The sequence below is a fragment of the Aulonocara sp. 'chitande type north' Nkhata Bay genome, linkage group LG3, assembly GCF_057382095.1.
Source record: "Aulonocara sp. 'chitande type north' Nkhata Bay isolate Kocher_YH1m ecotype deep benthic linkage group LG3, A_spYH_male_GT1.1, whole genome shotgun sequence".
Classification (NCBI taxonomy): Eukaryota; Metazoa; Chordata; class Actinopteri; order Cichliformes; family Cichlidae; genus Aulonocara; species Aulonocara sp. 'chitande type north' Nkhata Bay.
In genome coordinates this window covers 18,707,852-18,734,279 of record NC_141346.1, presented here as the reverse complement: position 1 = coordinate 18,734,279, position 26,428 = coordinate 18,707,852, and the positions used below count along the sequence as shown (strand labels likewise).

Genomic DNA, 26,428 nt, shown 5'->3' with positions numbered 1-26,428 from the left:
TTCATGAATGATTAATTTTCTGTAACAGAAGGAATGTGAGAAAGGAGTATTTTTCCTGGGAAAGGTAATGAAAAGCATTTGAACACTGAAAAATTCAGGCATGCAAACACCCAATAAATATGCTTTAGTTTGCTTGGAAAATAGTTTCTGAATGTCTCTGTTTTCATAAAAGACCTGAATGTGAACTCACCTTCACCTTTTTTTTGTTTATATCAAAAGTGTTTAATGTTCCAAAGAATTAAGGTTAAGTAGTCATTTTGATTGACTCAGTATATTTTTGTTGTTTTTTCAAATATTGTCATTAATAAAAGCTAAATATAGTTTAATGTGCTTTAAAATAACGTGGAACTACTGTACACCTTTGAATCTACTTCAGGTCTTTCAGTGTGGAGTGTGCATGCTCTCCCTGTACCTCTATGGACTGGTTTCCTCCCACAGTCCAGATACAGGCCTGTTTGCTTAACCAGTGATTCCTAATTGGCTTTAAGCGTGAATGTGTGTTGGTCCTGCAACAGACTGGTGGCCTGTCCAGGTGCTTTTCAGCTTATCACAGCTGAAGCACCTTCAGGTACTTCTGATAAAGTAGAATTTTTTTTTACCCAAGTAAGATCAGGGTTAACCCGAATGGTGAATGGTGGTTTATCATTATGCTGGAATCTAACCTCCCCGGGAGCAGGTTAGATTCCAGATTAAACCCTATTATGCAGAAAACTGGGACGACCTCGTATGGGTAGGCACTTTGGTGACAGAGGGGAGGAAAAACTCTTAAATATGTCTTAAGGAATAAGAAATCACCTCTAGTGCTGCAGCTTCTCTTTCTGTCGTTCTCACCTGGTGTTGCCTGGAGCTGATTTCAGGTGGTTTCCAGTGAGATTAGACCTACATGATCATGATCACTGCCATTTTTTTCACATTTATTTTTAAAGAAAAGAACCCAAACAGAAACAGTAATGCTTTTACAAGATTTATTTTTGTTTTACAATCCATTAATCCATCCATTCGCTTCCGCTTATCCTTCTCAGGGTTGTGGGGGTTGCTGGAGCCTATCCTAGCTGTCAAAGGGCGAGAGGCGGGGTACACCCTGGACAGTTCGCCAGTCTGTTGCAGGGCTAACACACAGAGACAGACGACCATTCACGCTCACATTCACTCCCGCATTCACACCTATGGGCAATTTGGATTAATGAATTAACCTATCCACACAGCACAGTTGCACGGTGGTTCACACTGTTGCTGCACAGCAAGAAGGTCCTGAGTTCAATTCCACCATCAGGTCGGGGTCTTTCTGTGTGGAGTTTGCATGTTCTCCCCGTGTTTGCGTGGGTTCCCTCCGGGTACTCCAGCTTTCTCCCACTGTCCAAAGTCACGCAGCTTGTGGGGATAGGTTGTTTTACAATACTAGGATTACTTACAAGCAGATAAATTCAAAGGCTCATTTTCATCAAATTTCCATGTGCTGAATGTCAGCACTAAGAAGTTGGAGCAGTAACAGGAGACTCGTGGTTAGGCTGGAAAAAGCTAAGAAATGATACACTGATGTTGCTAGCATTATGTAAACGTTTTATGTTAAAATTAATGTCACCAATTGATTTTTAACTCTAAACACAAGGATATTGTTTTGATTTTAATTAATAACACAATATTTCAATACAACAAAATGCAGTACATTAAATCCAACGTAAAAAGTTCATTTAAAATGAACAGCACTTTAATTTGAAGAGGATTGTCCTAACAGGCTCTCAGTACTTCTCAGTTTGCACATGTGCAGTGTGGAAGTTTGAACAACCGCCATCATGCTCAGAAGCCTGGATAAAATCCATTGCCATTTGAGGATTATTTGGTAAGTACAACCATTTAAGGATGACAAATTTGGTTAATGTGTACTAAATGATAAACATCCGACATTTTCGGGAGTACTTCTGTATGTTTTATTTTAAAACAAATGATGTCTGGTAATTTTTTTTAGCATTCTAGCTTGTATGCCTCTCACAGGTGTTAGTAGTCAGGCATTTAACAAATATTATCGGGCCCACTTCGGTGTAATTTCCCAAAATGTTTTACGATTCATGTTAAGCTGCAACTTGCCTACTAAGAACTGCAGCTTTAAAATTACTCCCAACATCTACCGCGCATGCTCCCTGGTGTCAGTAATGAGCACCAGGAGCGCCAGCGATCCGATCCGTTTGAAGAATGAAATATATGTATAGTGTATTTTAGAAACATGCATCAAATAAGTTGCTACATTGTTTGAAGGAATTCTACCCCGTGTTGATATCTGGTTTAGTGTTAATATCAGTGATTAAAGTGTAAGACATGCATTTATCTTGTGTCATTAAAATGCAGCATTATGTGTAATATAGCTATATGTAATTTATTTAACTCCTTGTATCAGTTCCATTGATTATCAAAGTGACAATTTGTGTGTTCCCCCTTCATTTTATGTTGGTCAGCTAGTTCTGTCTGTCAGTAGATGCAACAAAAGTGCCTCAGATGTGATTGTGGTTACTGTTATCTTTTATTGTAACTCTTGTTATCGTAATAAATACCAGAAAATATTGTGATAGGATTTTGAATCCATATTGCCGAGTTCTAATCTTCTATTTCATTTTAACATTTTTAGGGGTACAATTAATAATTATATTGTTGAACAGTCTAGAATTGATTAAAGCAAAAGTGAAAGCTTTCATGTATTGTCAAAATTGAAAAGCTTCTAGTTTCTTGTTCATATATTTGTTGATCTGACTCAGAAGAGTCAGTGCCTAACCAATCATTAACCTCACTGAATGTCACTAATGTAAGATGTGTATACATTGTTTAATTACTCATCGCTAATCACTCATCTGTTAATATTTTTGACTTTGGTTTGAGAAGAGGTGGAAAAGAACCAAAATCTTGTCTCACATTGAGTTCTTATCTCCACCAGAATATCAGCATTGATGTTCGACAGGAATGCGTCCCAAAAACTGTGTCTACTTAAATAAAAAGCCAGATGACCTGTTCAAGGAATTCTTGGTAAGTTAGAAAAGGGGAAAGATCAGTTTGTTTGTTTGTTTTTTTTTAATTTGGGATAGTAAATTGAAGATGGGCTCATTTGTTCATATGTATCTATATGCAATTAGCTTTTTCCCCCGTTGTTTTCATTTTAAGGATGTGGATCTTAGTGCAAGAAGAGAAACGGAGCAGCTGACTTTAGGAGTCTGTGTTGTCAGACATGAAGGAGCAGACTCTGCAGATACACCTGAGGACATTTGTGTCATCATAGAAGGATACACTGTGCTGAAAGCTCTTAGTGATGTGGCAAAGGGGTGTGCCCTCCTGCTTGGACTAATCTACAGTCTAAATCTGAGGTACCCAAAGCACCTGAAATACATATTTGAATTTCTTCAGAAGGTGCTGATGGAGTTGGATGGGAACAACCTATCCATGAAGGTGCAAGTTCTGAAAAACAAACTGCTTGAGTGAAACAGCCTGCACTGAACTATAGAGGACACTGAACTGGTTACAAGATTCTCAAACCCATCTCCTTGCACTTTATAAACTGTTCAGTTTGAATTCCGCAAGAACTTCTGCAAGGCCTCATACTTTTTGGCATGCTTTGTTCATGTTGAACTTTTACCACCATCCAGCTGCATTGAACAAGACTGCTCCTAAGTTTGGACTTCATTTTAAGTTTTGAAAAAAAAAAAGTTTTTTTTAAATATGGACAAAAATGCCACTAAAATCATTTCTACTTGTTGTTTATAGGACTGTATTGTGAGTTTTCCATTGTACCTGAAGCAAGTTTAAATTAAGTCATGTTAATGTTAAAAATGTTGGAATCACAACACTTTCCAGTTTTAATAACTTGATTTTAACATTCTGTATTATGTCTTCCTGAACTTAATATGCACTTGGATACATGTGAAGATATTTTTGTTTAGGAAAAAGGCATTGATCTAGAATTTTGAACAGCTCAAAGTTTGCTTCAGCACATTTTACACCAAGTGTTATTAAAGTTGGGTTAACTGAATAAAATTGTTTGATTTATTCAATTTACTTTAAATAGAGTAAGTAATTTAATCCTATAGTTTCAGTAGAGCTCGTTTAGGGTTAGTCAATTTATCAGATGTACTTAAAATTTGTTGTTCAAATTAAATGTGTCATACATTTTAGATTTCACTAACCCAGTTATGTGGAACCGGTTGACATAACTGGGTGGAGTAAATGCAACATTTTATTTCTTAGAGTGTAGACATTTCAAACGTCTTGCAGTTCAGCTGGAGGCTGGTGTGGACCTCGACTGTGTTGTTTATATTGACTATAGATAAAAACAACAATAACAAAAAGCACAGCAGGAATTGTCACAGCAGCTGCAGGTCCAACAGATCCAATCTTCTCTCCTCCATCCTCCTTCCCTCCATCCTCTGTGTGTCCTCCTGTCTGACCTGCAGGTGAGAAACAGGTGTGAGGTGTCAGCTGTCAGGTAGGTGATGAGTGAAGAACAGAACAGAATCCATTTCCTCTTCAAACTGCTGTCAGACATTATCTACTGCACTCTGATCACATCACTCAGACCAGCTGCTTTCTACAAAGTCTCATCAACAACATCTTTAGAAACAAACATCAACAACCAGGAAGCAGCTTCACCTCTGATCACACACACACTCAACTCTACTCACTCACCTGGAGGATCAACAACAGTCAGTGTGATGTTGCCGCTGTACAACCATGATTGCGTTTCCTCCATGAAGACACGACACTCGTATGTTTCAGCGTCATTAATCGTCACATTTTTCAGAATCAGAGACACGTCTCCATCTTTCATCTGTCTGTCCTGCAGATCCACCCGGCTCTTAAAAGATGGATGCTGCCTGAATGGCTCAAAGTGCTCATCCCGGTATAAAAGGACATATTCTTCATTCAGATCAGTTCTGCTCCATTGTACAGCTGTGAAGCTGATGTCTGGGACTCGACATGTCAGAGTGACGTTCTTTTGTCCAGATTTAGCTGTTATGTGTTTCTGATCTGAAAGAGGAAACAACACAGAGCAGAGAAGTTACAAAGGTCAAAATGCAAAAAAATTTCCAAATTTACATAACAGTATGATGTTTGGTAAGTAAATTAATGTTGGCCAAAATAATACTGAGGAGGTTTCAGTGGAGATTTGTTTATCATGGTAGTACATAAAGACTGAAACACAACAAAATATTAAGTAGCCCCAAGCCTTTCAAACAGTTGTTATGGTAACTGATAGCATATTTTCAATGAATAGTCCAGTAACACATCGGTTATTTAAAATAATACAAATGAAGGGCAAAAATAATCTGTTGTCTAGGGTCTGAACATCCAGAGTTTATAACCACTAAAACTTTTTTAAGTTAAGCATTATAGAAACACGTGTAAAATCTCTCATGCTAAATGGGTATAAAATCAGTTTTGAATGTGTGCCAGTGTCAATCTCACCTACAGCAGCAGAAACCAGCAAGAAGACGGAGACCACGCCCCCGAAGAGCGACGCATGCGCAATCGTAGCCATTTTCTAAGGACACAGACCAAGAGATGTGTCCGGGCAATCATTTTGTACTGAACGCATGGTGACATTTTCATTTCAAGTCGGTTTTCTTGGTGCCCCCGTCGGCTCGTTTTTCAGTTTGGCTTTAGCCTCTGACGGTAAGCTCACGCGCTTTACAGCCCTTTCCGTTCAGGTTCAGCTTTTTACAAATGGTCTGTGGACTCCTGAGTCTTGACTAGATTTTTATAATAATTTCAGTGTTTGTTTTAGAGTAATTAAAATCATATTGGGCTGGTTGTGGGTTCACACGGATTTTCCCCATTTTCGGACACCGGTTTTCTAGTTGTATTGCCGTTGTGTGTGTGTGTGTGTTTCTTAATACATTGTACAGTTTAAGTTTGTTTGTTTTATTTTTTTTGTTATTTGTTGTTGGTTTTCTTTTCTTTCTTTTTTTCACTGGAGTACGATTTTTTTTCATCTGACCTCACTGACCATATAACCTCACCATCCTGCGTAGTATTAGGGTCACATTAAGAAAAAAAACATATTATTGATAATTTTGAAAGTAAAGTCGAAATAAAAATTCGAGTGTGCAAATTACGTTGTTGTTATAAGACAAACTGCCTCGCTGTACCCAAATTCCATGTTTAGATGAGTTGAAACAAACAAACTGACCAGCCGTTTTGTACAACGTACATCTAATTTATTGCACGAGTGTTAATCATCGATAACTTTGCATCGGTCCGTTTTTGTACAAGTCCACTCTTCCGAGTTTGTGTGTGTCATGTCTGACCAGAGGGTGCAGAAATTTATAACGTCCAGATCACCAAACTGTGTTTATGTGTTAAAAGATAAATTAATTAATAAATTAAACACACCTGAATTCGCTAACTCAGATGATGTATCAACCGTGGCAGTTTATCTTGAAACATGTTTTGACTTTTTTTTTCTCTCGAAATTTCGACTTTATTCTCAAAATGGTCAAAAATATTATTTTTTTCTTAATGTGTCCCTAATACTCCTTCCTACCAACTCCTATCCTTGTACTGGAATAACTATTGATTTTATTATAAATGAAATTAGTATCTGCAGACAATATTATTTTTATAATTTTTAAATTTGTTTAAAACAAAGTCTGGAGGTCTTTGTGATCGGCTTAATGCAGTCTGAATGTTTGATGTGAAACTTTGTGTGTTTAAAGTATGCGAATGTTTATAATATTTTTGCTGTAAACCTCAAGATAAAAAACAATAAAACTCAGTTCGAAAATGATCACATAATGTCTTTATTTGCTTTTAACTTTCGGTGATAAAAGGATTCAAGTTTGATTTGTTGCTTGTAGCAAAGAAAAACATCACTTTCTCTCAACTCTGTGAAATTTAAAAGAACATTGGCAGTAACAGCGTCACACTGTGATGGAGCGTCAGCGTAACATGGGCGCACACAACCCACTTCCCTGTTCACTCTGTTTGCACTAAGAAAGTTAAAACCACCATTACTGTTCTCCATGAACAAGAGTTTACAGTTACAGAACATACTACACTTTGACTTACCCTTCATTTATGAGGTGAGCACATGCTTGCCTGATATTTATTTATTTATGTACCGGATTCACAAAATAAGTTGTTGGAATAATGACCAAAAGATTTAAGAAAAGCTAACTTATACAACTGAGTTTTCAGTAGTGATTTAAAAAGAATCAAAGGTCCAGTCAACCTGACAGGCCGATGGAGGCTTTTCCAAAGTTTAGGAGCTAGTGTGAATACAGTAGAAGATGAATAGAAGATTGAAATGGTCTGAAACAGTGGTATGTAGAGCGGGGTTTTATTTAAGCAAAAGGAAGACACTGGCATGCATTCAGATGATCTTTTAGAGGAGCCAGGAGGTGATGAGTATAATCTCCTTAAGGAGGAGTAATGGCAAGTTGTGGAGATCTGGATGAAAGTTGGTTTGCTGAGACACTTGGATAAACTGACGGGTTCCACTTCCAGGCTTGTTCTGTGATCTGCTACTGCCCAAAAGATTAAAGACATTCTTCACAATCATCAAACAATGTGGCAGGAAAACCAGACTGAGTGGCATCCAAAGCATTTCATTGGTTATTAATAACAAGTTATGAAAGTAGAGATGCCATTGATGCCTAACATTTATGGAATATTATCTTAACTTGTGTTTAACAACCGAAGAATGTTGATTGACAGGGCGAGTGTCACAAAGATACCAGGGGCAAATGTAAAGAAAAACACAAGCATTCATTACCTCTGACACACACACACACACACACACACAGTGAACATATTTTTTGTATGACTGAAGTGCAGTTTATCTGCCAGGTTTCTCTGATGTGATTCAAGGTGAAGTGACATAACCTGTATAAAGCTACCATCAAGTTTATGTCTAACCTGTCTCTATAAGAGATGTACATGTGTAAAAGCTGTGATCAATACAACTTTCATGCTTATCTCTGTATCACAGAGTCTGGGGGAGAGCAGAGCTGCTCTGATTAGAGACGTAAGACTTCACAGACATTACATAACATAAAGAAAACACTTTGTAAACACTTCACAATACAGATGTTTAAATGGACTTTTAGTGGGAGTGTAACTGCCTCCCCTTACCTTCACTTCATATGGTACAGATGTGAGAGGTGACACAAAACACTAGTCAGTAGTGTGACGGTGTCAGAGCAGGTTTTAATATTCAGTTCAGTTTTATTATTTAAATTTGACATAAAGTCCACAGTGTCCTATTTTATGATCACATCGATAAATATGGAACAATAAGTGTAAAACTGTATGCAAGAGTCTGTATCGTGTTACTCATCATGGAAACAAAGACATTACCTAACACGGTGAATCACAGTGATTCATAAAGACCACCAGCAGCCAGCTGATGGACAGCTTTTTCCCAAGATCTGTGAAAGCCATCTGTCCACCCACCCTTCCCTCTGCTCCTGTGGAAACACCGTCACATAGACCCATTGGCCCCCTGTGCGTACACTCACATCCTGTTACTGTACTCTAAAGAATGCTAAGCATTTATCTTTTTTTAAGTCTTTTTATTCATTTATTTATCTTTTTCTGCATTTTCTTTTTCACTGAGAGCAACACTGCAATTTTTATTATGTTCTAGCAACATAATGACAAAAAAATAAATCTTCAGTCTTCAATCGTGACTCTGACTCTAATGGGATAACCCCATATGAGCAAAGTGGAGAATACCTGAGTGACTCAATACACCTGGTGCCTGATTTCTTGTACATGAATCATAAACAGATGTAAATTCACATATGCAAATCTTTACAAAGTTCAATGTCTGGCCAGCACAAATTAAAGAAACTGACATCTGAATATTTATTTTTTTGAGAAACATGATGATATCATGCCTGAATCAAAACAAAATGTCACAAACTCATCAGGGACCATTCTTATATTTTAATGATTATATCTCTGTATGTATGCATGTAACAGTACGCTGCCATGAATGGTAAGTGTATTATTTAAAAAGTTCCAACAAACTATTGAGATTATTTCACTTTATTTTTCTAAAAAGATGAACATCCATCAGTCAAGAATTAGAGAACAGTTGTCAGTAGCAACTGGTGACATGTCTGTCTGTCTATCTCTGTCAATCTCTCTCTGGTCACTGTTAACAAGTCATTATGAAAAAACAAACACCCAAAAGACTCCAGCTTCTGTCATGGACCCCGTTTTCACTGACTTTCTGCCGAGGTGTGTTCTCTCTCTTTCTCTTTCTCGCCTTCTGTTTGTTTTGATTTTACCACCTGCTGTGGAAAAGGTTAGGTTAGGTGAGTAAAGTGAACCAACATTCAGTACAGAAAAATCCAGGGTTAATCCTGAAGTTACCTGCATAAGACAAAATTCTGCTTCATACTACAGGCCTTTGGTCTTCAGCGTCTTTGTGGAGGGCAGTTTATAAACTTCTACCACCTGAGGAGCGAATGCCTCATCATCCTCGCCTCAGAACAGATAGCAGAGATGAGCAAAGCCAAAATTAAACAAACTAAAAGCTCCACAAATGTAATCGTAATTAAAAGAATAAAGGACATGAATAAAACTGTTGGATCATCAGTCTGAGCCAATTCATCTCTTTGGATCAGGAACTAAAAATGCAAAAGAAACAGACTCATCTGCTGTTGACAGTGAGACAGTTTTTAAATTATTATTAACAGTTATCATTATTATCAACAGACAGGTCAAAGGTCAGATGAAAACCACCATTTGTTGAGCATTCTGAAGCTCCTCTGCTGCCACCTACTGGCCCTATGACTGATGTCTTTCTACACAGTGCATACACTCATTGGCCACATTTTTAGGTACACTTTGTTAGTCCTGGATTGAACCGTCTTTTTGCTTTCAGAACTGACATAATCCCTCATGGCATGGACTCAACAAGGTGCTGGAAATATTACTCAGAGGTCCGTATAGAGATGATAGCATCGCACAGCTTCAGCACATTTGATGATGTGGATCTGAAACATCGCTAAAGTGCTGCACTGGATTTTCAAGGTTTGGTGCAAATGTTAGACATGTGTTTATGATAAAAATAAGGCTTTTCACCCCCACGATGTTCTTTTTGTTGAAAGTAACTGTAATAGCTTTATATTCTAATACTTGTTTACTGTTTACTCTTCTGTCAGAGTCCAACTTCTAATGAGAACTGCAGTCGACTCATTTAGTTGTCAGCACTTCAGTGTCACTACACTGGCAGCACAAGACCATGTTTTGGTCAGTAGTTGGTAATTTGTTCGTCTGTTGATGTTATAGCGATTTTTTCAATAATAAAAATGTTGCACAAGAACACAAAGTATTGAATTACAAAGGTTTTGTTTAGTTCCCACCATTGTCAAAGTAGAGTTAAAACAATGCTTTTCTGAAACCACAAAAGAACTTAAAATACACTGAGGTCAGTGTAAACAGTGACCGACACCTTAAGTCCAACAGAGGAAAAAAGTTTCACAAACACTCAGGTTAAAATTCACTCAGACTGAGTACTGAGGAGTCCACAAAGCATGAGAAGAAGCTGCTACATGTCTAAATACATTGACTTGCTGCCATGTGATTGGCTGATTAAATATTTCTAGTAACATGCAGTTGAAGGGGTGTACCCAATAAAGTGGCCAGTAACATTGACCTAAATGTGCATCACTGCAAATTTGAAACCAATCCAGACCTGGTAGAGCAAAGTCAACTGCTAATCATGGAGGTCGGTGGTTCGATTCCAGTCTGCATGCCAAATATGCCAAAAGGGGCTTTGAATGCTCAGTTGGAGCAGAAAAGCTGATCATCACATGAAACATAGATGAAGAATTTTCTGCAGCATCGACATGCACGTATGTCTGTATGTTCCCTAAGGTGAGTGGGCTGGTCTTAAAGAAACTTTGCATTAACATTATATAGGACACTGTGAGTGGCAGCATCTATTTGACTTATACAAATATCTTATACAGATGCTGTAAACATCTGTGCTTTTCACAGTCTAGTTGAGCAAAGAATGAAATGTCAGATTAAAATGAGTCACGCTATAATGTCCATACCATCATATTATAATGATTGTAGTATAGATGTGTCTGTCTGTGTAATATAAGTTTTTTAAACATAGATAAAAAGAAGTCGAAATTACACGAGGCAGTTAAAGTGACTCAGAAAGATCCTAAAATCAGTGGTTGGAGCTCTTCAGTGTCACTAGATGGCAGCACCAGACTGTGCTTTAAGCTGTTGTTGGTGCTTTTTACTGTCTGTGGATGCTGCTGGAATCAGCTACATACAGTCAGCTGTAAACTGACCAGTTATTGATTGTATATAATTAAAGTGGCCGGAAAGACCGTGGGGACAGTTTAGGCACAAAACTGACGTGATCACATCTACAGACAGATAATTATTTGGGTTTGAACAGATGACACTCATCCTCATACCTATAATAATAAACATGTAGAGCTCAAACCTCTTCCTACCTCTCTGAGAACAAAGTTAAATTCATGTTTTTACTGAGGAGCGTGTAAGCATGGATTGAAGGAAACCAGAGAGACACTGTATAAAAATCACTCTAACACAAACTCGAGGCGCTGCTTTGAAAAATGAAGCAAACAAAAAAGCAACAACAAGCGATGCAAGAAAACTTTCACACAGACTGCTGCTAAATGCAAGTCTCACTTTTCCACCTGAACCAGTGCTAATCTTAGATTTTCTCTCCTGATTCATTCCAGATTATTCTAAATTATGAATGAATGGTTTACTTCACCTTTTTGATAATAAAAATGTGTCATATGACGGGTCCCAGTGGTATTTGGTATTGCAGAAATTCAAAATAAATAAATATCAGTAGAAGTTATTCTCTTTCAGAAACACATGATTCATGTTAGTGTGCATTTGTTATGGCCGCATAATCTGACCCCGATTTTGACTGAATCGATACCGAGATCATCATCATCACACTGAATGAGGACAGATGTCGTCACTATGTGTCCTGTGCAAGCACAACCACACATATCAACAACACAGTAACTAAGATGCATCTGAAAAATATCTGTTGATGGAGACGTATTTATTTCAAACAGCATCTAAAGTCTCACATATTTCATTTCCTTGAATCTAAACTTACTGTACACAGACACATACGAGCTTCTCAAGCTTTTGTGTGAAGTTTCCAGCCACTGAGTGATGTTAGTGCTGCTCTCAGTCTGAGGTTGTGGTTTTATTGATATTTGTTGTTTTCTATCTGCTCTGTGGAGACGTGCATGGGTTAGCCACAGCAACTCATGTTTTCCATCAGAGAGCTTCATGAAACCCACAGAACCACACGAGAAGAACAACAAGTCCGACCAAAGTTTATTGATCCTGCACAAAGAAAAAGGTTTCTGCTGTGGAGACGACAGCAGGGTCCCACAAGTTACTGATTATTTTAAATACATTGCATTATGTTTATTTATCAGTTATAGACTATATAATGCATAGCATATACATACAGTATAATGTTTCTGTTTTGGCCTTGCAGACATAGAGAGGCAGTGTGACAAAAATACTTTTTTTTGAGCTTCTTTACAAAAACGTCTCATCACCACATTCAGTTTTTCTTTGTCCGTCTGCAGTTCTGTGAGTGCATTTAATGAAGAGATCAAACAGAATACATACACATCTGTTTTATAACGAAAGCCCTCTGGTCTGACGGCCTGTGTGGACCAGCAGCTGGTTGTTAGGTTGGACTTGCAGATTTCTTCAGTGAGGAATAGACAACATTTGGATTTGATGGAAGCTCTGAAAACACAAGAACACACAGTTCAAACAATATGAGACCAGTCACAGTTAAAATAACTCACTCATTTATTTAAAAAAAGTCAACATCAGTGGTGCCACATTTTCACATTAATAGTCTTGGAGCCAAACTGTCACAAATAATGTGAAATAGACCAACCAGGAAGTGCGACTCAGAGCCTCCCTGTTTCAAAAAAACATACTGATGAGCGCCACGAAAATTTAAGTTGGAGGATCCAAATTGGAAACATATTCACATATATAGGTAATCTTTTTATTAGGTGTTCTATTCAAACTCAGAGAAAGACTAAATCTGAACTTCCAGCAGGCGGCTCAAATACGTGGATTCTGTGGATAACAACAAAAAGGCTGCAACTGACCAAAGAGTGCAAAACAACCAGGCAGTGGTTTCCTTCCTGACTGCCTGAACTTTTACAGTTTCACCTCCCTTAAATTCTTCACTAAGTTCAAACCACATCCTGTGCTTACACTGAACGTTAACATGGGACTCATAAATCATTAAATATGAGCATAAATCCAAACTTCAACATTATCCTTTGGCAAAGTAATTTGCCCATGACCTACAAAAAGGGATTCAATCACTATAATAAACTGTATCATTTGTAGTATTAAACACTGATTCCTGGGGCCAAATTCTTTCAGCTGTTTGCCCGGGTGTTACGATAAAGTTCAGCACCCAGACGTCCATGATATAGTTTAACTGAGTAAGAACAAGGACCCGCCCATTATATCTGGTCATTTGTGATTAATATTAAAAGAAGAACACACATTTTACCGCGAAATGCCAAACGGACTCAACTTTGTCACAAAATATATACACTGTATCGGATACTCTGAACAGTCAATCAGCATGTTTGAATAGACGACAGTAAGGACCCATTCCCCTGCTCAAAGTTGCAGAGAAGCAACCTTGTCGTCCCTGGCGTACAGCAAAACAGACAAGGCCATTTCTGTGTGGACTTTGTGTCTCCATGGGTACATGCAAGTTAGTGGGATTAGGTTAATGATTCTAAGATGCCCACATGTGTGAGTGTGAAAGGTTGTCTGTCTCTCTGCGATAGACTGGTGACCAGGGTGTCTCTGGCCCTACGACAGCTGGAATAGACTCCTGCCTCCTGCAACCCTGATGTACAGATGGACAGATGACAGCTGTGTCCTAAATCCATTAAACTGGAGGAAAAAAAGACGCACATGACAATTTTATGTCAACCAGAATTTGACTTTGTTGATCACTCCAAAGAATAACTCTTTAAACTCTTTTTACTTATCTGCATGATTGAGCATGCATCGAGACTCTTTAAATGAAGTTAGAATAATCATGGGAAGGATTTCCACATTAATAAATGTCTTTCTATTAAGTACTTTTATTGGACTAACACAATTTGCACGGGCTGGGTCAACTCAACTGAATTCAGTTGGACTCAACTGCAGTAAACAAGTTCACTCATCATGAGTTAATGAAGTTGGTTCATAAAGTTGGAATAAAAGAATTGCATAATGCTCAAATAAAGCAATTTAACCGCGTGGAAATTCACTCAATGATTTTTTTAATGTTTATTTAAACTCCACACAGAAATGGCCTTGCCTGATGATGGATTTGAGCTTGGGATCTTCTAGCTTTGAGGCAACAGTGCTAAACACTGCACCATCAAACTGTCAATCCAAACTAAAAAAAAAGTGGGAAAGCTGATTGATACCGAATTTTCTTTACTTTTCTGTCCTTGACAGGTTAAGCCACAATAAATGGAGATAGCATACATGTGGTGTGTGTATGTTCTGTCTTCTGTGTTTGAAATTGCATGTGATATTGTGATATCGCAAATCCAGGCAGTTACGCACTGTTGCTATACATGAATAAATTTAACTAGTTTTAAGTTGTTGAAAGCAGATCCTACATGATTTAATTACGTTCACCATAGAAACATAAAGTCATTGTGTTCAAGTTACATGTTTGTCTCTTGTAAATGTAACAACCACACAATGTCACTTTTAGTGTAGAAGGGAAATGATTCCTTAAATGTTTAAGTCCCTGCCCTTAAAAATTTCTAGAGATTCTAGAGATTAATGTTCCCCTTCAGTTTTTCAAAAAAAGAATATCTGTGATAAACATAGAAACTCCTCTTTTTGCTGATCCTAGCTGTGTTTCCACACAAAGCAAGACTTGCAGCTGATCTCAGGACAAGTGAAAGTAGATCCAGAGGAAGCTTGTCTAGCATGATAATCTCCCCCCAAAGACTAGAGGCTTATCCACAATGTGCAAACAATCAGTAAAAGCAGCTGGCATCTTAGCTCCAGCCACTGTTAACAGTAACGCCTGTGAAATGAAGATGCTACAGTCTCTATGGGAGGCAAACTTGACAACAAGCAATTGTTGATAGCATAAGATGGCATTAATGTCAAGGATGGATGCAAATACATGAGAAGCTTGTCTGAGCTGAAAGCAGAGAGATCACTTTAACTTCAGTTTTTATTGATTTTTTTTATTGACTCGACCTTCCACACAAAACAATACCTCTGCTCTGGTTGGTTGGCTGCTGCTGGTGATGATGTAATATTTTGAGGTCACTGTATGTGATGTCATCACCTCCAGATTTCCCTCCACTGGCTGAAATGAACCAAAATAAACATATAGATAAATATAGATGATTGCATAATAAATCTCACTGGACATTTAAGAAAGTTGGTCTTCCTTCTTTTTCTTGTCTGCAATGGGACACAAGCTGTGTGTTTGTGTGCTTTTTAGAAAAAAATAGTTTTGCTTTGGTTTCTTTTATGTGTAAACACAACACTGGTTCATTTCTTAAGTTAGGTGATTTTTTTGTACTTCAATGATTGTTAAGTGGCTTAAGAAATTAACAAAAAGAGAAATGTACCTCTGAAAATGGAAACTAGAAAGATGAAAGATGAAAATGAGTGAAAAAGCAGCCAGTGTGCAAAACAAAACTTTAAGTCTTCAGAGATCCTGGAGAACTATTGCTCAAGACTTTAATGCATTACAAGAAAATCACTTCTTATTTTCTATCTCCTTGCATATGAAATGTTAAAAAAGAAGTGTGGCTCAAGAAGTTGCTCCTACAAAAACTATATAAGAAACATAATTCTATATTGTTGATGTCTTGGTTGTTCAGGGTCTACAATTTTTTTAAGGTTGTAATTAAGGCTTTGTTTTTGTTCCATGTTATGTTGTAAACACTTGTTAAAATGATAAAATACACAATTAGCCCATTCAACGCTCCTTCAGTTCCCAGTTAAAACAGTCCAAATTCTTACAGCTCCAAAAACACCATCTGTGTGGTTCTGTGTCTGTATAGGAACTCGGAAAGAAAGCGACTGGACTTCATCACGTTTCTTCACATTTCACGTCTCTTCTTCTTCAGTTCTAAAGTCAAATTGTGGAGAGTCCCAAGTATTTAATCCCTAGTGGGAGTTGTCCCACTGACCCACTATTGATCATGTGCCTCATCACAGGTAACGTCTCACAATGGTTTCACTATAAACCTCTGCTGATACTGACCTGATGAGCCTGATGAGAGTTAAATATTTCTCAGTAAAAGCTCAAGTTGTGATTCCCTGATGGGCGCAAATAACCATCATATGACCAGATGAAGAATAAAAACAGACCAAATTTAGCCCTCGGATTTCTAATTAAGAAAAAGTCCTGGTGCTAAGCTTAATGTCCAGGCTGAAAGGTGACCCAAGACTCAAACCTAGAGCTAGAAACATTCACGTCATTGTGATGTCACTTTGAATGTGATTAAAATGTGTCCACGTGAAAACAACAGTTGGCAAGAAATTCTTCTTTTAAAAAAGTTGTGCTAGAAAAAAGTAAATGCATTCAGTTCTATCAGTTTATCTTCAGACTTTAGAATCTGTGGTCTTCTGGCTGCATAAGGATCAATAATCTATTAACTCTACTTTATAGTCACCATATTTGTTGTTGCATGCACCAGTGTTGGTCAAGTTACTTGAAAAAAGTAATCAGTAACTAATTACTGATTACTTCCCCCAAAAAGTAATCCCGTTACTTTACCGATTACTTATTTTCAAAAGTAATTAATTACTTAGTTACTTAGTTACTTTTTAAAAACATGATTTACAACCTGAAGAGGTGATAAAGCGATAGATCTTTCAGCCCAATTCTACTTTTTCTACATAATCCATCATACAGAATGTAATCAAATGAAAAAGTCTCTTTTTTTTAACTTGTTTTATCAGTTTTAATATTTTAACTTTATGTATCAAGCAAAATTTTAATTATATGCAACATTCTCTGACTTGAATAAATTAGTTTAACATTTAAACCTATTTTCTGCACATTCCAGCACATAAAATAAAATATTTTTTGTGTTTACACTCACTCTTTCAAATAGATGCAAGTAAAACACAGCAGAAAATAAATAAAATCAAAGACTAGCGGTCCTGTTGCTCTATTATCACCTGTAAAGCAGGACTGCGGTAGGCGGTGGTTTACCCTGGTGCAGGTGTGCCGTGGTCAGTTGAAGAATCCGCGAGTTTCTCTGTGAGTTTCCCATTACGTCGTTGTGCACTCGATGCTTGCTTGGAAGTTTAGGGGTTTTATTCGCGGTAAAAAGTTTGCTTCCCACGCATGATGGACGCTAATGTTTTTGTCACTTGGGATCAAACTCAAAGTAAGGTCAGTACTTCCACGCTTTAAACGCTGCACGCTCATACTCTCTCCTGCACTCGATATGTGATCCATTGTTGATCTGCACACAGCTGTTGTCACGAACGGTGCACTCGCTTACGTCACTGTCATGAGACATTCTCGCAAAAAAAATCACGGTTTTAGTAACGCAGTAACGCAGCGTTCCTACGGGAAAGTAACGGTAATCTAATTACCGATTTTGCAATAGTAATCCCTTACTTTACTCGTTACTTGAAAAAAGTAATCGGATTACAGTAACGCGTTACTGCCCATCTCTGGCATGCACTAACGATGACGTTACCACAGGCCTGTCACTGGTGCACTACTGGTGCTTCAGGTGAGCCAGAAGAAAACAAAAATAAATCTCATGTCTTCAACCTGAGTGCTTCTGTATGCGCCAGGTTACAAAAATTAAAAGGTATGTAACGTCATTGCATAATGAGCAACAGTGTCTAACAGGACACGAGTGCTGGAAGTGAAACATAGAAAGTGGTGTCAGTATACAGGATGTGTGTTAAAAGAAGTTATTTCCCAGTAAGCATCATGATCAGATTTCTTAGAAACTGCCAGCAGGTTTCAGAGGCCCTGTGGTCATCTTTCCTGTGTCATTTTACCAGAGAGTACTGTATAGACCAATACTTTATCACTACATATACACACTATCATCAGGACTATGATGAGAAGTCAATCTTTAAAACTTTTTAAACAAAACTCTACTGCAGCTCTGTGGTCATCCAGTTTCCTGTTTCTGATGAAAGGCTTTAACTGAGTTCACGGCTCAAAAAGCATTTCAGAAAGAGGAGGCTATAGATATGTAAATATAGATGTTTAAAATTCAGGTGTTAATGCTTAATGTTTCTTTTATGAAGATTGTAACTGTAATAGTCTATAGTATAATGCTTAAGCTTACTCTCAGACATATAGACCAACCTTTTTTTGTGATACTCTGCTAAAAAAAGAAGAACTTCTAACTTTATCAGAACACATCCATATGAACAACACAGAGCAGCTCTGCAGGTTCTTATCTCACTCTTACTGCCTGTTTATGCCCTGTGCTTATCTTCAACATCATGCTGCTCTGTCATATATTTCAGGTCTTTCTGATTCTGATGGAGCTACAATCCAGGTTCCAGTTACCTGTTATTGTGAATCACCTCAGAGCCATCAAATATATTTAATGCTCAGACTTTTTTATACAATAACACATAAATGATAAATTTGTGTGAGAAATTATGTTAATTTAAACATTTCATCTAAGACACCGTTAGTTTGATTCAGTATCAGGACTTAATGATGTCATATTTAAAGCAGGGTTGCTTTAAATATGATGATACGGACAATTCATCACAGTTCTTACATGTTAAATGTTCCAGTGGTCCCTCTAAGCTGAGCGCGTGAGCAATCGCACACTGCTGACACAGACAATCTGCACTGCGCACAAAAAAAATCCAGCCTGAATTGAAATTGAAGTATTAAGTACATGTACTTATTTTAATTCCGCTGGTTTTCTGTGTGGAGACTGTGTCAGCAGTGTGCGATTGCTCACGCGCTCAGCTTAGAGGGAACTGTTACTTAGTTTTGCCACGTGGCCTCTGACATGCATGTTAAATTAGATGTTGATTTTAACTTGGTCATACATGAGAATTTGAGTTTGTCTTCCTGTGTTTGCCCTGCAATAAGCTCTCAAAACCTCCAACTTTTAAAACAGATGGATGGTAAATCAATCAGTAAATTATCAAACCCCATGAATGGTTGCAAGGATGTATCACACAAGCCTGGATGCATATGAGCAGAGGTGTTTCAGAGGTACTCATACAGCCTGCAGCTCATTTATCCCAACAAAAAATCCCTGACTGTCTTCATTTTGGCAGGATCTCCTCTAGTGTCCCTAAAAGAAATTCGTAACATCTGTCCTGTATGTATAAAGAAGGATTTCTTGCTTGACCTCTCACCATCCTCCAACACAGGCTGCAACATGTTAGTAACAGCTGAGAGGATCCACTACAGATAATCAAATAGCATCTCAATATTTACAACAAATATCGTCCTTATGAAGGACAAAAACACTTGTTCTGAACCATGATGGAGACAAAGAAGAGCAGCTGTACCTCTGGTCTTTGATCTGTTTTTCTTGTCTCTGATGGTGATTTGTCCATAACTGACGTCTCCAGTTCGCACTGATGAGTAGACTCCAGCTGGATCACACTCTGCACAATAAAACACACAAAGAAGACATCAGTGCAGTAGTCATACTGGCACTTACCATTACATTAGAAACAACACAAAAAACTATTTAGATTATTTACTTTTTTAAATTGTGTAAATAGGAATAACTCTTATAACACAGATGTCAATAACACTTTCACTGTCAAGAAAGAAGAGAACAGAAGTGATACTAAAGGTTATATTTAAAGCAGACAACTGAGCACAGCACTGTTTTAATGAAAACATGCTAAAATCACGGGATGCGTGTACATCACACTAAGTGCAAAATTTCTGCTAACTGCAAAAACTGCGCTGCGCTTCTTCTTTGCAGATATTTACAGATTTCATAACTTTTGGTGCAAATAGTGATTTTCTATGCTTCTGCCATAACTTCACATTATGCATCTTTCATGATGAACAGAAGAGATTAAAAAGTATAAGGTGATGGCCTTCCAAGTCTGAACAGACAATAAATTTGGTGTCTGTGCTTCAAGTGTTGCTGGAGCTTTCTGTTCTATAGATGAGAGTGGAAATCACACGTGTGCATGTGTGTACAGTAACCACAAGCTGCATAAAGCTGAAGCATACATGCACATAGCTTTGTGAAACTCATAAGGGATAAGTGTCAGCATCACTTGTTTCTGGGGGTGGAAAAACTGTGATGACCTCGCACTTTAATGCATTTCCCTGTTAATTATTTCATGACTTCAGCCCTGTTTAAATAAAGATGCTTAGCTTAAGAGTAATTAGTAAACAGTGTCAGACTGATCCAGACAGGAGTCTCAACACCTGCTGGACTCTTCCTCGCATTCTTATCCATGATGAAGACAAAGAGGAGCAGCTGTACCTCTTTTCTTTGACTTTCTTTGCTTCTCTTTGATGGTGATTTGTCCATAACTGACGTCTTCAGTTCTCACTGCTGAGTAGACTGCAGCTGGATCAGTCTCTGCACAATAAAACACACACAGAGGACATCACTGCAGACAGTACGGTCATTTTTATACTACTTTTAATATTTTAAATATGATGCAAAACCATTTCAGCTACTGCTTTTGTGTCCAGTATTCAAATTAGCAGTGAAACAGCTGCTTTGTGCTGATGTTGCAGGCACCTTATCTGAGGTGCAAGACAGATGGCAGGTATGATTAACAGAACTGTACATTTTTATTTTTTAATACATAAAATTAATATTTTGAAAATGAATATTTTTGTCAATGTATTGTACCTATACAGAGTTTAAAAATCCCTTTTACTGCCCTGCAGCGAAACCTGAGCAGTTGAGGTGTTTCATTAGAAACAGGAAACTGGACAACCACAGAGCTGCTGTGTTATGTTAACAGACTAACCACAGGCTGACAAACAGGCAGTCCAGCATGTAAAAAACAACTGTGTGAACGGTTCAGCGGGTGAGCAGTGTGAACATTTATAGACTAAGTTTTGGTTGCATCACTTAAACAAACCTAATCTAAGATAAATAAAGTGAATTATTTCATTTGCATGCTAATGTGAAATTAAACCACAAGATATTAATTATAGACCATGTGTGTAGTGGAAGGGTGCAGTTTCTGCAATCTATGGTCCATAACCATCACAACAAGTCTGGTCCCTGCAATAACCAGAACACTCTACGAGGTTACACCTCTAGTATTAGGCCTCTGCTATTACACAATGTGTTGATCTGGTTTTGTAATCTCAGGTCCTCTCCTTATCTCTGCCTTCCTGTCTGTGACCTGAAAAACAATCAGTTTGTCATCTTGAAGTATGTCTCAACTCTTTAAAAGCATCTCAAGAACAAAGAATGCTGCAGGATGAGCCACTACTGATGTCACTGATGACAAATACACAGCCAGCAGAAAAAACGTCACCAAGTAGCTGTAAAATGAAGGTTTGGGTCCAGAAATGTTACGTGCCTAAAAAATGACGACAGCTGTGTATCTGAATACACTGAATAATCCATTTTTTCTATTAATAGATGCTTTTTTCGTTAATGCTGCCCTTGTCTGATTTTTACTGCACTAAAAACGTCTTATAGTATGTTTAAAAACTACAAATACAATAAAATAAATATATAAACACAATATAATACTATTCCCAAGTGAATAGTGCCTGGAGAGTGATGTGCCTTGGGTTTATTGATGAAGATAACATCTACAGAGAAGAGCTTTATTGTGTCCCCTCAATCAAAGAGATTAAACCTAGAGGCATATGTCACAGAAATTAAAGGCATTTCCAAGGCATTCACTAATAAGACTTTCTGAAACTAGTCTTCAACATTTGCCAAGGCTAAAGGTTTTTAATGTGTTTTTAAGATCAGGATAACCTAGGATTTTACCACCACACAAAAGCTTTCTTCCTATATTATCTATAGAGAGCAAAGAGAGAGAGAGTCTTTTAATTACACAGGTCTGCAAAAAAATTTAATAAATAAAAATTCAGCTCCATGGGATATTTTTAGTAAATTATATGTTTGATCTCCATTTCCCTCCACCACATACAGTTTTTTTTGTAAAATATGATAAGTTTACATTTAAAAAAGTACAACACCAATACAAACACTATATTTTATATTTTATAGCTATGCATAATTTTTCTGAAATTCCTTACCTTTCGCTATTATTATTATTATTATTATTTTTTTTTTTACATATAATTTCTAGTTAGAGAAATTTCAGAGATTTATCCCTCAAAACTGTAAATACAAAAAAGTTGGACAACGTAGTTTCCCACCTCTGGAATTTTTTTTTTAGAGTGTCTTCATAGACACTCCTGAATACTGAAGGAAAACCGGAAAATTAATATAATGCAAATTTGCAAAAAAACAAAAACAACATGTGTGTTCCAGCAGTGTGATTTGAGTTCTAAGCATCCCAGAAACGATACAGAAAACCATAAAGTCAAACATGACTTTTAAAAACACCAGTATAACTTATATGGCCCATAAATTATGTTGCTTCCAGTTTCGGGCAGATAATGGCGGACACGCGATAGTTCGCGCTGACGTCTATTCCAGTTAGGAAGTGTTACAAACAGCTGATCAGATTGGCAAAACGTGTTTCTGGAATATTATGTTTTTGTTCCTGCAAATACTTTTTACAAAATTTTTGCAAGGCCTATGTGGACGGAAACCGTGACTTAGGACAAGCTGATGGCATAAAATCTAAGTACAACTCCTCCGGTTTCATGTGCAAAACAAAAAATTGTTGCGCTAGCTTATGTGGTTGCAGTTCTACAGGGGTTTAAAAAGAATTACACAAAACAGAGTGTGCCCGCTCTGACCGGTCACTGCACATAAAATGTAAAAAATTAAATATAAAATACAAAAACCAACTATTTACATTTCAACTTTTAACTATTTAAATTTTCAGCTTTTTTCTTTTAAACAAATTTAAAGTGAAACAACACAAAACACTTCAAACCAGAACACAATAAAATATAAATTAAAATATGCAAAACAACAAGAAGATGCATATTCTGTCATATAGGTCTGGGATGATTTTTTGGGAGAGTGTTTTCCTGCTTGGAATTGCATACGTAGGATTCACAGCATGGATAAACTTTCTGAACAACTGAAAATAGTTGTGGATGATTACTATTACTATACCTTTACCTATACCTATACTATAACTTTCTAATGTGACGTTGTTGTCCCTGGCTCTCTTTCTCCCTCTCCTACCTGTTCCTGTGCTACTGGGAGTGTAACTACCGCCTCTCCGCCCTGTGTTCAGTGCAAACACAAGACTCACGTGCAGCGTGAAGCAAAAAAAAAAAAAGTGTGAGAGAGACAGAAAGAAAAGAAGCACGTCTCCTTTGTTCACTTCAAAGAGCCGACTCTAAGAATCGTTTCATTTGGGACCGACACATCACTATTCACTATGAACAAAATATACCAGAATAAACCCATAACCCCGAATTCTGTAGTGCTCTCGCTCTAAGCCTGAAATCTGCGGTCTCTTTTAAACTGCAGTTTAAAAATCATCTTTTTAAAAGTGCTGTTGGTAAATTTACTGTTTCAATGTTTTAGTATTTTTCCTCTGAAGCACTTATTTAGATATTTCTCCTGAAAAGTGCAACATAATATTATACTTTAGCCACTTTACATTAACCATCAAAACAAGTTTTCTCCTTCTTTTGAATGTTGTTAGAAAACACACACACAGAGACACAGTCACACACCTTTACGCCGCCTCATTGGCTGTTGATGAGGATTTGAGATTTTGATTTCACTGTATCTGATATCATCTCTGACGTCGTCTTCTTCAAGTTATGATGACATGAGCCAAAATAAAAAATAAACAACATATAAATAAACAAAATTACACACACACACACACACACACACACACGTATATATACGTATATATGAAATCCTCTCACCTTCAGGCTTTCTGTGAACAAATCGCCTCACCAGTAGAGTTAGTACAACCAGCATGACCATAACACAGACTGATCCAAAAACTGACAAAATGCAGACAACAGCAGGAGAAAGGGATGCAGGAAGAGTGGATGTAGGTGGAGGTGTGGATGTAGGTGGAGGTGTGGTGGTGCGTTTGTCTAAAACAAAGCAAACACAGTCATTAAGTTGTCGTCACATTGTGAATGTTGAAAGCTGCAGAAACACAGACAGGTGAGTGTGTCACCTGTGACAGTGATCCAGCTGGATGGAGACTCTCCATGACCGCTGATGTCACACTTGTAGAGGCCTTCATCAGACCTGGAAACATGCTGGATGGTCATGTGACCTGTAGGCTGCTTCCTGATGAGGGAGCCATCTTTATAGAAAGCAGCTGGGAGGTTGGAGGGAGTGGTCTTTGTTTTACAGAGCAGAGTGACGTCATCTCCCTCCATCACAGGGAGGACAGGACTCTGCAGGATCACTGATCCACCTCAACACAGAGACAAACTACAGCATTTCATCCATTTACACACAGCTTCATCAACACTAACTCCACACACTCAGCTTACCAGTGACTGTCAGGTTAACCATGTTACTGATGGGACCCTCTCTGGACTCACACCAGTAAACTCCACTGTCCAATGTGAAGATGTGACTGATGTTACAAGAAGAACCAGCACCTTCTCCCCACCCATCTCCACACTGAGTCCTCTGTTGTTTGCTTGTGTTTCTCCTCAGAGTCCATCCAGCAGAGCTGTCGTCCTCCTCACAGCTCAGAGACACAAAGTCATATTTAAAGAACTGAGAGCTGCTGGGACTCACAGTCAGACGAGCTGTGAGGGTTAAAAATCCTCATTACTTGTTGATAAAGCAAATAATACCATGATACCAAGAAAGCCAAAGAGAGAGCAATGGAGAAATACTGGTGAAGGTGCCCAAAAGTTGATTCTGTTCATCTGGATGTTGCGGGGTTTTTTTGTTTGTTTTTGTTTTTCTGGGGTGGAAAATGCTACGTCCAGATGAGCAGAATCAACTTGTGGGGATTCACTTACCTTATTGAGCATGCATCAAGAAGTAATGAAGGTGGCACCAGAAGATTCCACCTCCACCACTCCTTATCTGCTTAATTTATAATAGAATAACACAGGAACTGACCAGTCATTTTAAAACCTCTGAATATGAGGGACTGTCTATAAATATTGCTGTTATTCTAAAAAGCTAATGCAATACTTTTCCTAAAGCCATCAAATTAATGTCAAAGTCTGGAACATGTTGAGGCAAAATTTAAAAACAAACAATAATCATTAAAACGTTTATTTTTCAATCCCAAAAAGTTGATTCTGTTCATCTGGACGCAGTGTTATCAGTGGGAGAAATCCCACTTTATTTGTCAAAAACATTTATTTGTCAAATTAGAGCCATGACTGTAAATGCATTTGGTTGATTTAAGAATAATGCACAAACATTTTTAGATCATTCATGTCTTAAAGTTATTTTTGCTTTGAATCTTAAAACATCAGCATTCAAAAATCCACAATCGAAATTTTCAAATTTCAAGCAGTTTTAGGATATTTAGGACCCCTGTGCCTTTTGTTGAACACGATCATAGAGAAACTGGTGTCACTGAAACTGAACCAAAAACTAAACGTAATATAAAAGATTTTCAGGTTTGGCTTCAGTTCTTGGTTATGAAACAACATGGCCAACTGTCCAGTAGATCAACAGAATTTAAACAATTAACTAATAGTCATAACTATTCCCACCCACACACGTGTGCGCTCTCTAACACTTAAATTCAAATTCTTCTCTATAATTATTGTTCATGCTCCACTGTTTGTGTAAGGCTTTAGCTCATATTTGATGCCATTAATGTTCATTTTACACCTTCTTCCTTTGCTATGCTTGTGACATGGGATACACATAACAAAGCCACAACTTCTAAATCAAAGTTTAGACTCTGCTCTCTGTCATCATCCCAAACCCAGCCCTCAGTTACCAACCAAAGCATACAATCAGAGTACAAAGATGTATAAATATATATATTACTTACTTGGCATGGTTGTGTTCTTTATTTCTGTTCTCGGTAATTGGATTTCTTTTTCTTATTTTTAAATGACACCAACTAAAGCCCGCCCCCTTCCCCTAACTGTATGTAAGCCCTCCCCTGCGTTTGCTTCCTCTCTCTCTTACGCTCTCTCTCTCTTTGTCCTCCTTCACTAATTTTTTTCCCCTATCAGGTCTGCCAGATGGGAATAAATAATGATTGCTCTGTCATTAGGGACGGGAGAGTGCCTCTGTCCCCTAGACCAAACATTCTTCTTCTATTGGTCAGTCAAGGTTTCAAAACCATCTGAACAGCGACACCCAATGGCCACTTTTGC

General features: G+C 37.7%; 2 protein-coding genes and 1 long non-coding RNA gene across 3 annotated transcripts; 1 reads left to right on the top strand and 2 right to left on the bottom strand.

Annotated features, from left to right (window-relative positions):
- The first annotated feature begins 1,803 nt into the window (after positions 1 to 1,803).
- On the top strand, positions 1,804 to 3,821 carry LOC147334345 (uncharacterized). The gene is made up of 3 exons (XR_015128580.1): positions 1,804 to 1,840; positions 2,924 to 3,012; positions 3,148 to 3,821. It is a non-coding gene; the product is annotated as an uncharacterized LOC147334345 (long non-coding RNA).
- Positions 3,822 to 3,930: 109 nt separating this feature from the next.
- On the bottom strand, positions 3,931 to 5,615 carry LOC147334344 (uncharacterized). The gene is made up of 3 exons (XM_086271930.1): positions 5,443 to 5,615; positions 4,663 to 5,004; positions 3,931 to 4,424 (listed from the first exon to the last, which is right to left on the bottom strand). The coding sequence occupies exons 1-3, from the start codon at positions 5,513 to 5,515 to the stop codon at positions 4,237 to 4,239; spliced, it is 603 nt and encodes a 200-aa protein (XP_086128056.1). The 5' UTR covers positions 5,516 to 5,615; the 3' UTR covers positions 3,931 to 4,236.
- Positions 5,616 to 12,333: 6,718 nt separating this feature from the next.
- Positions 12,334 to 26,104, bottom strand: LOC147334343 (uncharacterized). Its single transcript, XM_086285911.1, has 9 exons — positions 26,098 to 26,104; positions 24,617 to 24,898; positions 24,292 to 24,537; positions 24,029 to 24,205; positions 23,828 to 23,908; positions 20,502 to 20,600; positions 19,558 to 19,656; positions 15,296 to 15,388; positions 12,334 to 12,765 (listed from the first exon to the last, which is right to left on the bottom strand). The coding sequence occupies exons 1-9, from the start codon at positions 26,102 to 26,104 to the stop codon at positions 12,704 to 12,706; spliced, it is 1,146 nt and encodes a 381-aa protein (XP_086142037.1). The 3' UTR covers positions 12,334 to 12,703.
- Positions 26,105 to 26,428: the final 324 nt, after the last annotated feature.

Coding starts and splice junctions, on each gene's coding strand:
- LOC147334344 (XM_086271930.1), bottom strand. CDS start 5,515: ATGGCTACGATTGCGCATGCGTCGCTCTTCGGGGGCGTGGTCTCCGTC. Junction 5,005..5,442: donor GCTGGTTTCTGCTGCTGTAG/GTGAGATTGACA, acceptor TTCCTCTTTCAG/ATCAGAAACACATAACAGCT. Junction 4,425..4,662: donor GACTGTTGTTGATCCTCCAG/GTGAGTGAGTAG, acceptor TCTCACCTGCAG/GTCAGACAGGAGGACACACA.
- LOC147334343 (XM_086285911.1), bottom strand. Junction 23,909..24,028: donor TGTTCACAGAAAGCCTGAAG/GTGAGAGGATTT, acceptor CATAACTTGAAG/AAGACGACGTCAGAGATGAT. Junction 19,657..20,501: donor AAGAAAGTCAAAGAAAAGAG/GTACAGCTGCTC, acceptor TTTATTGTGCAG/AGTGTGATCCAGCTGGAGTC.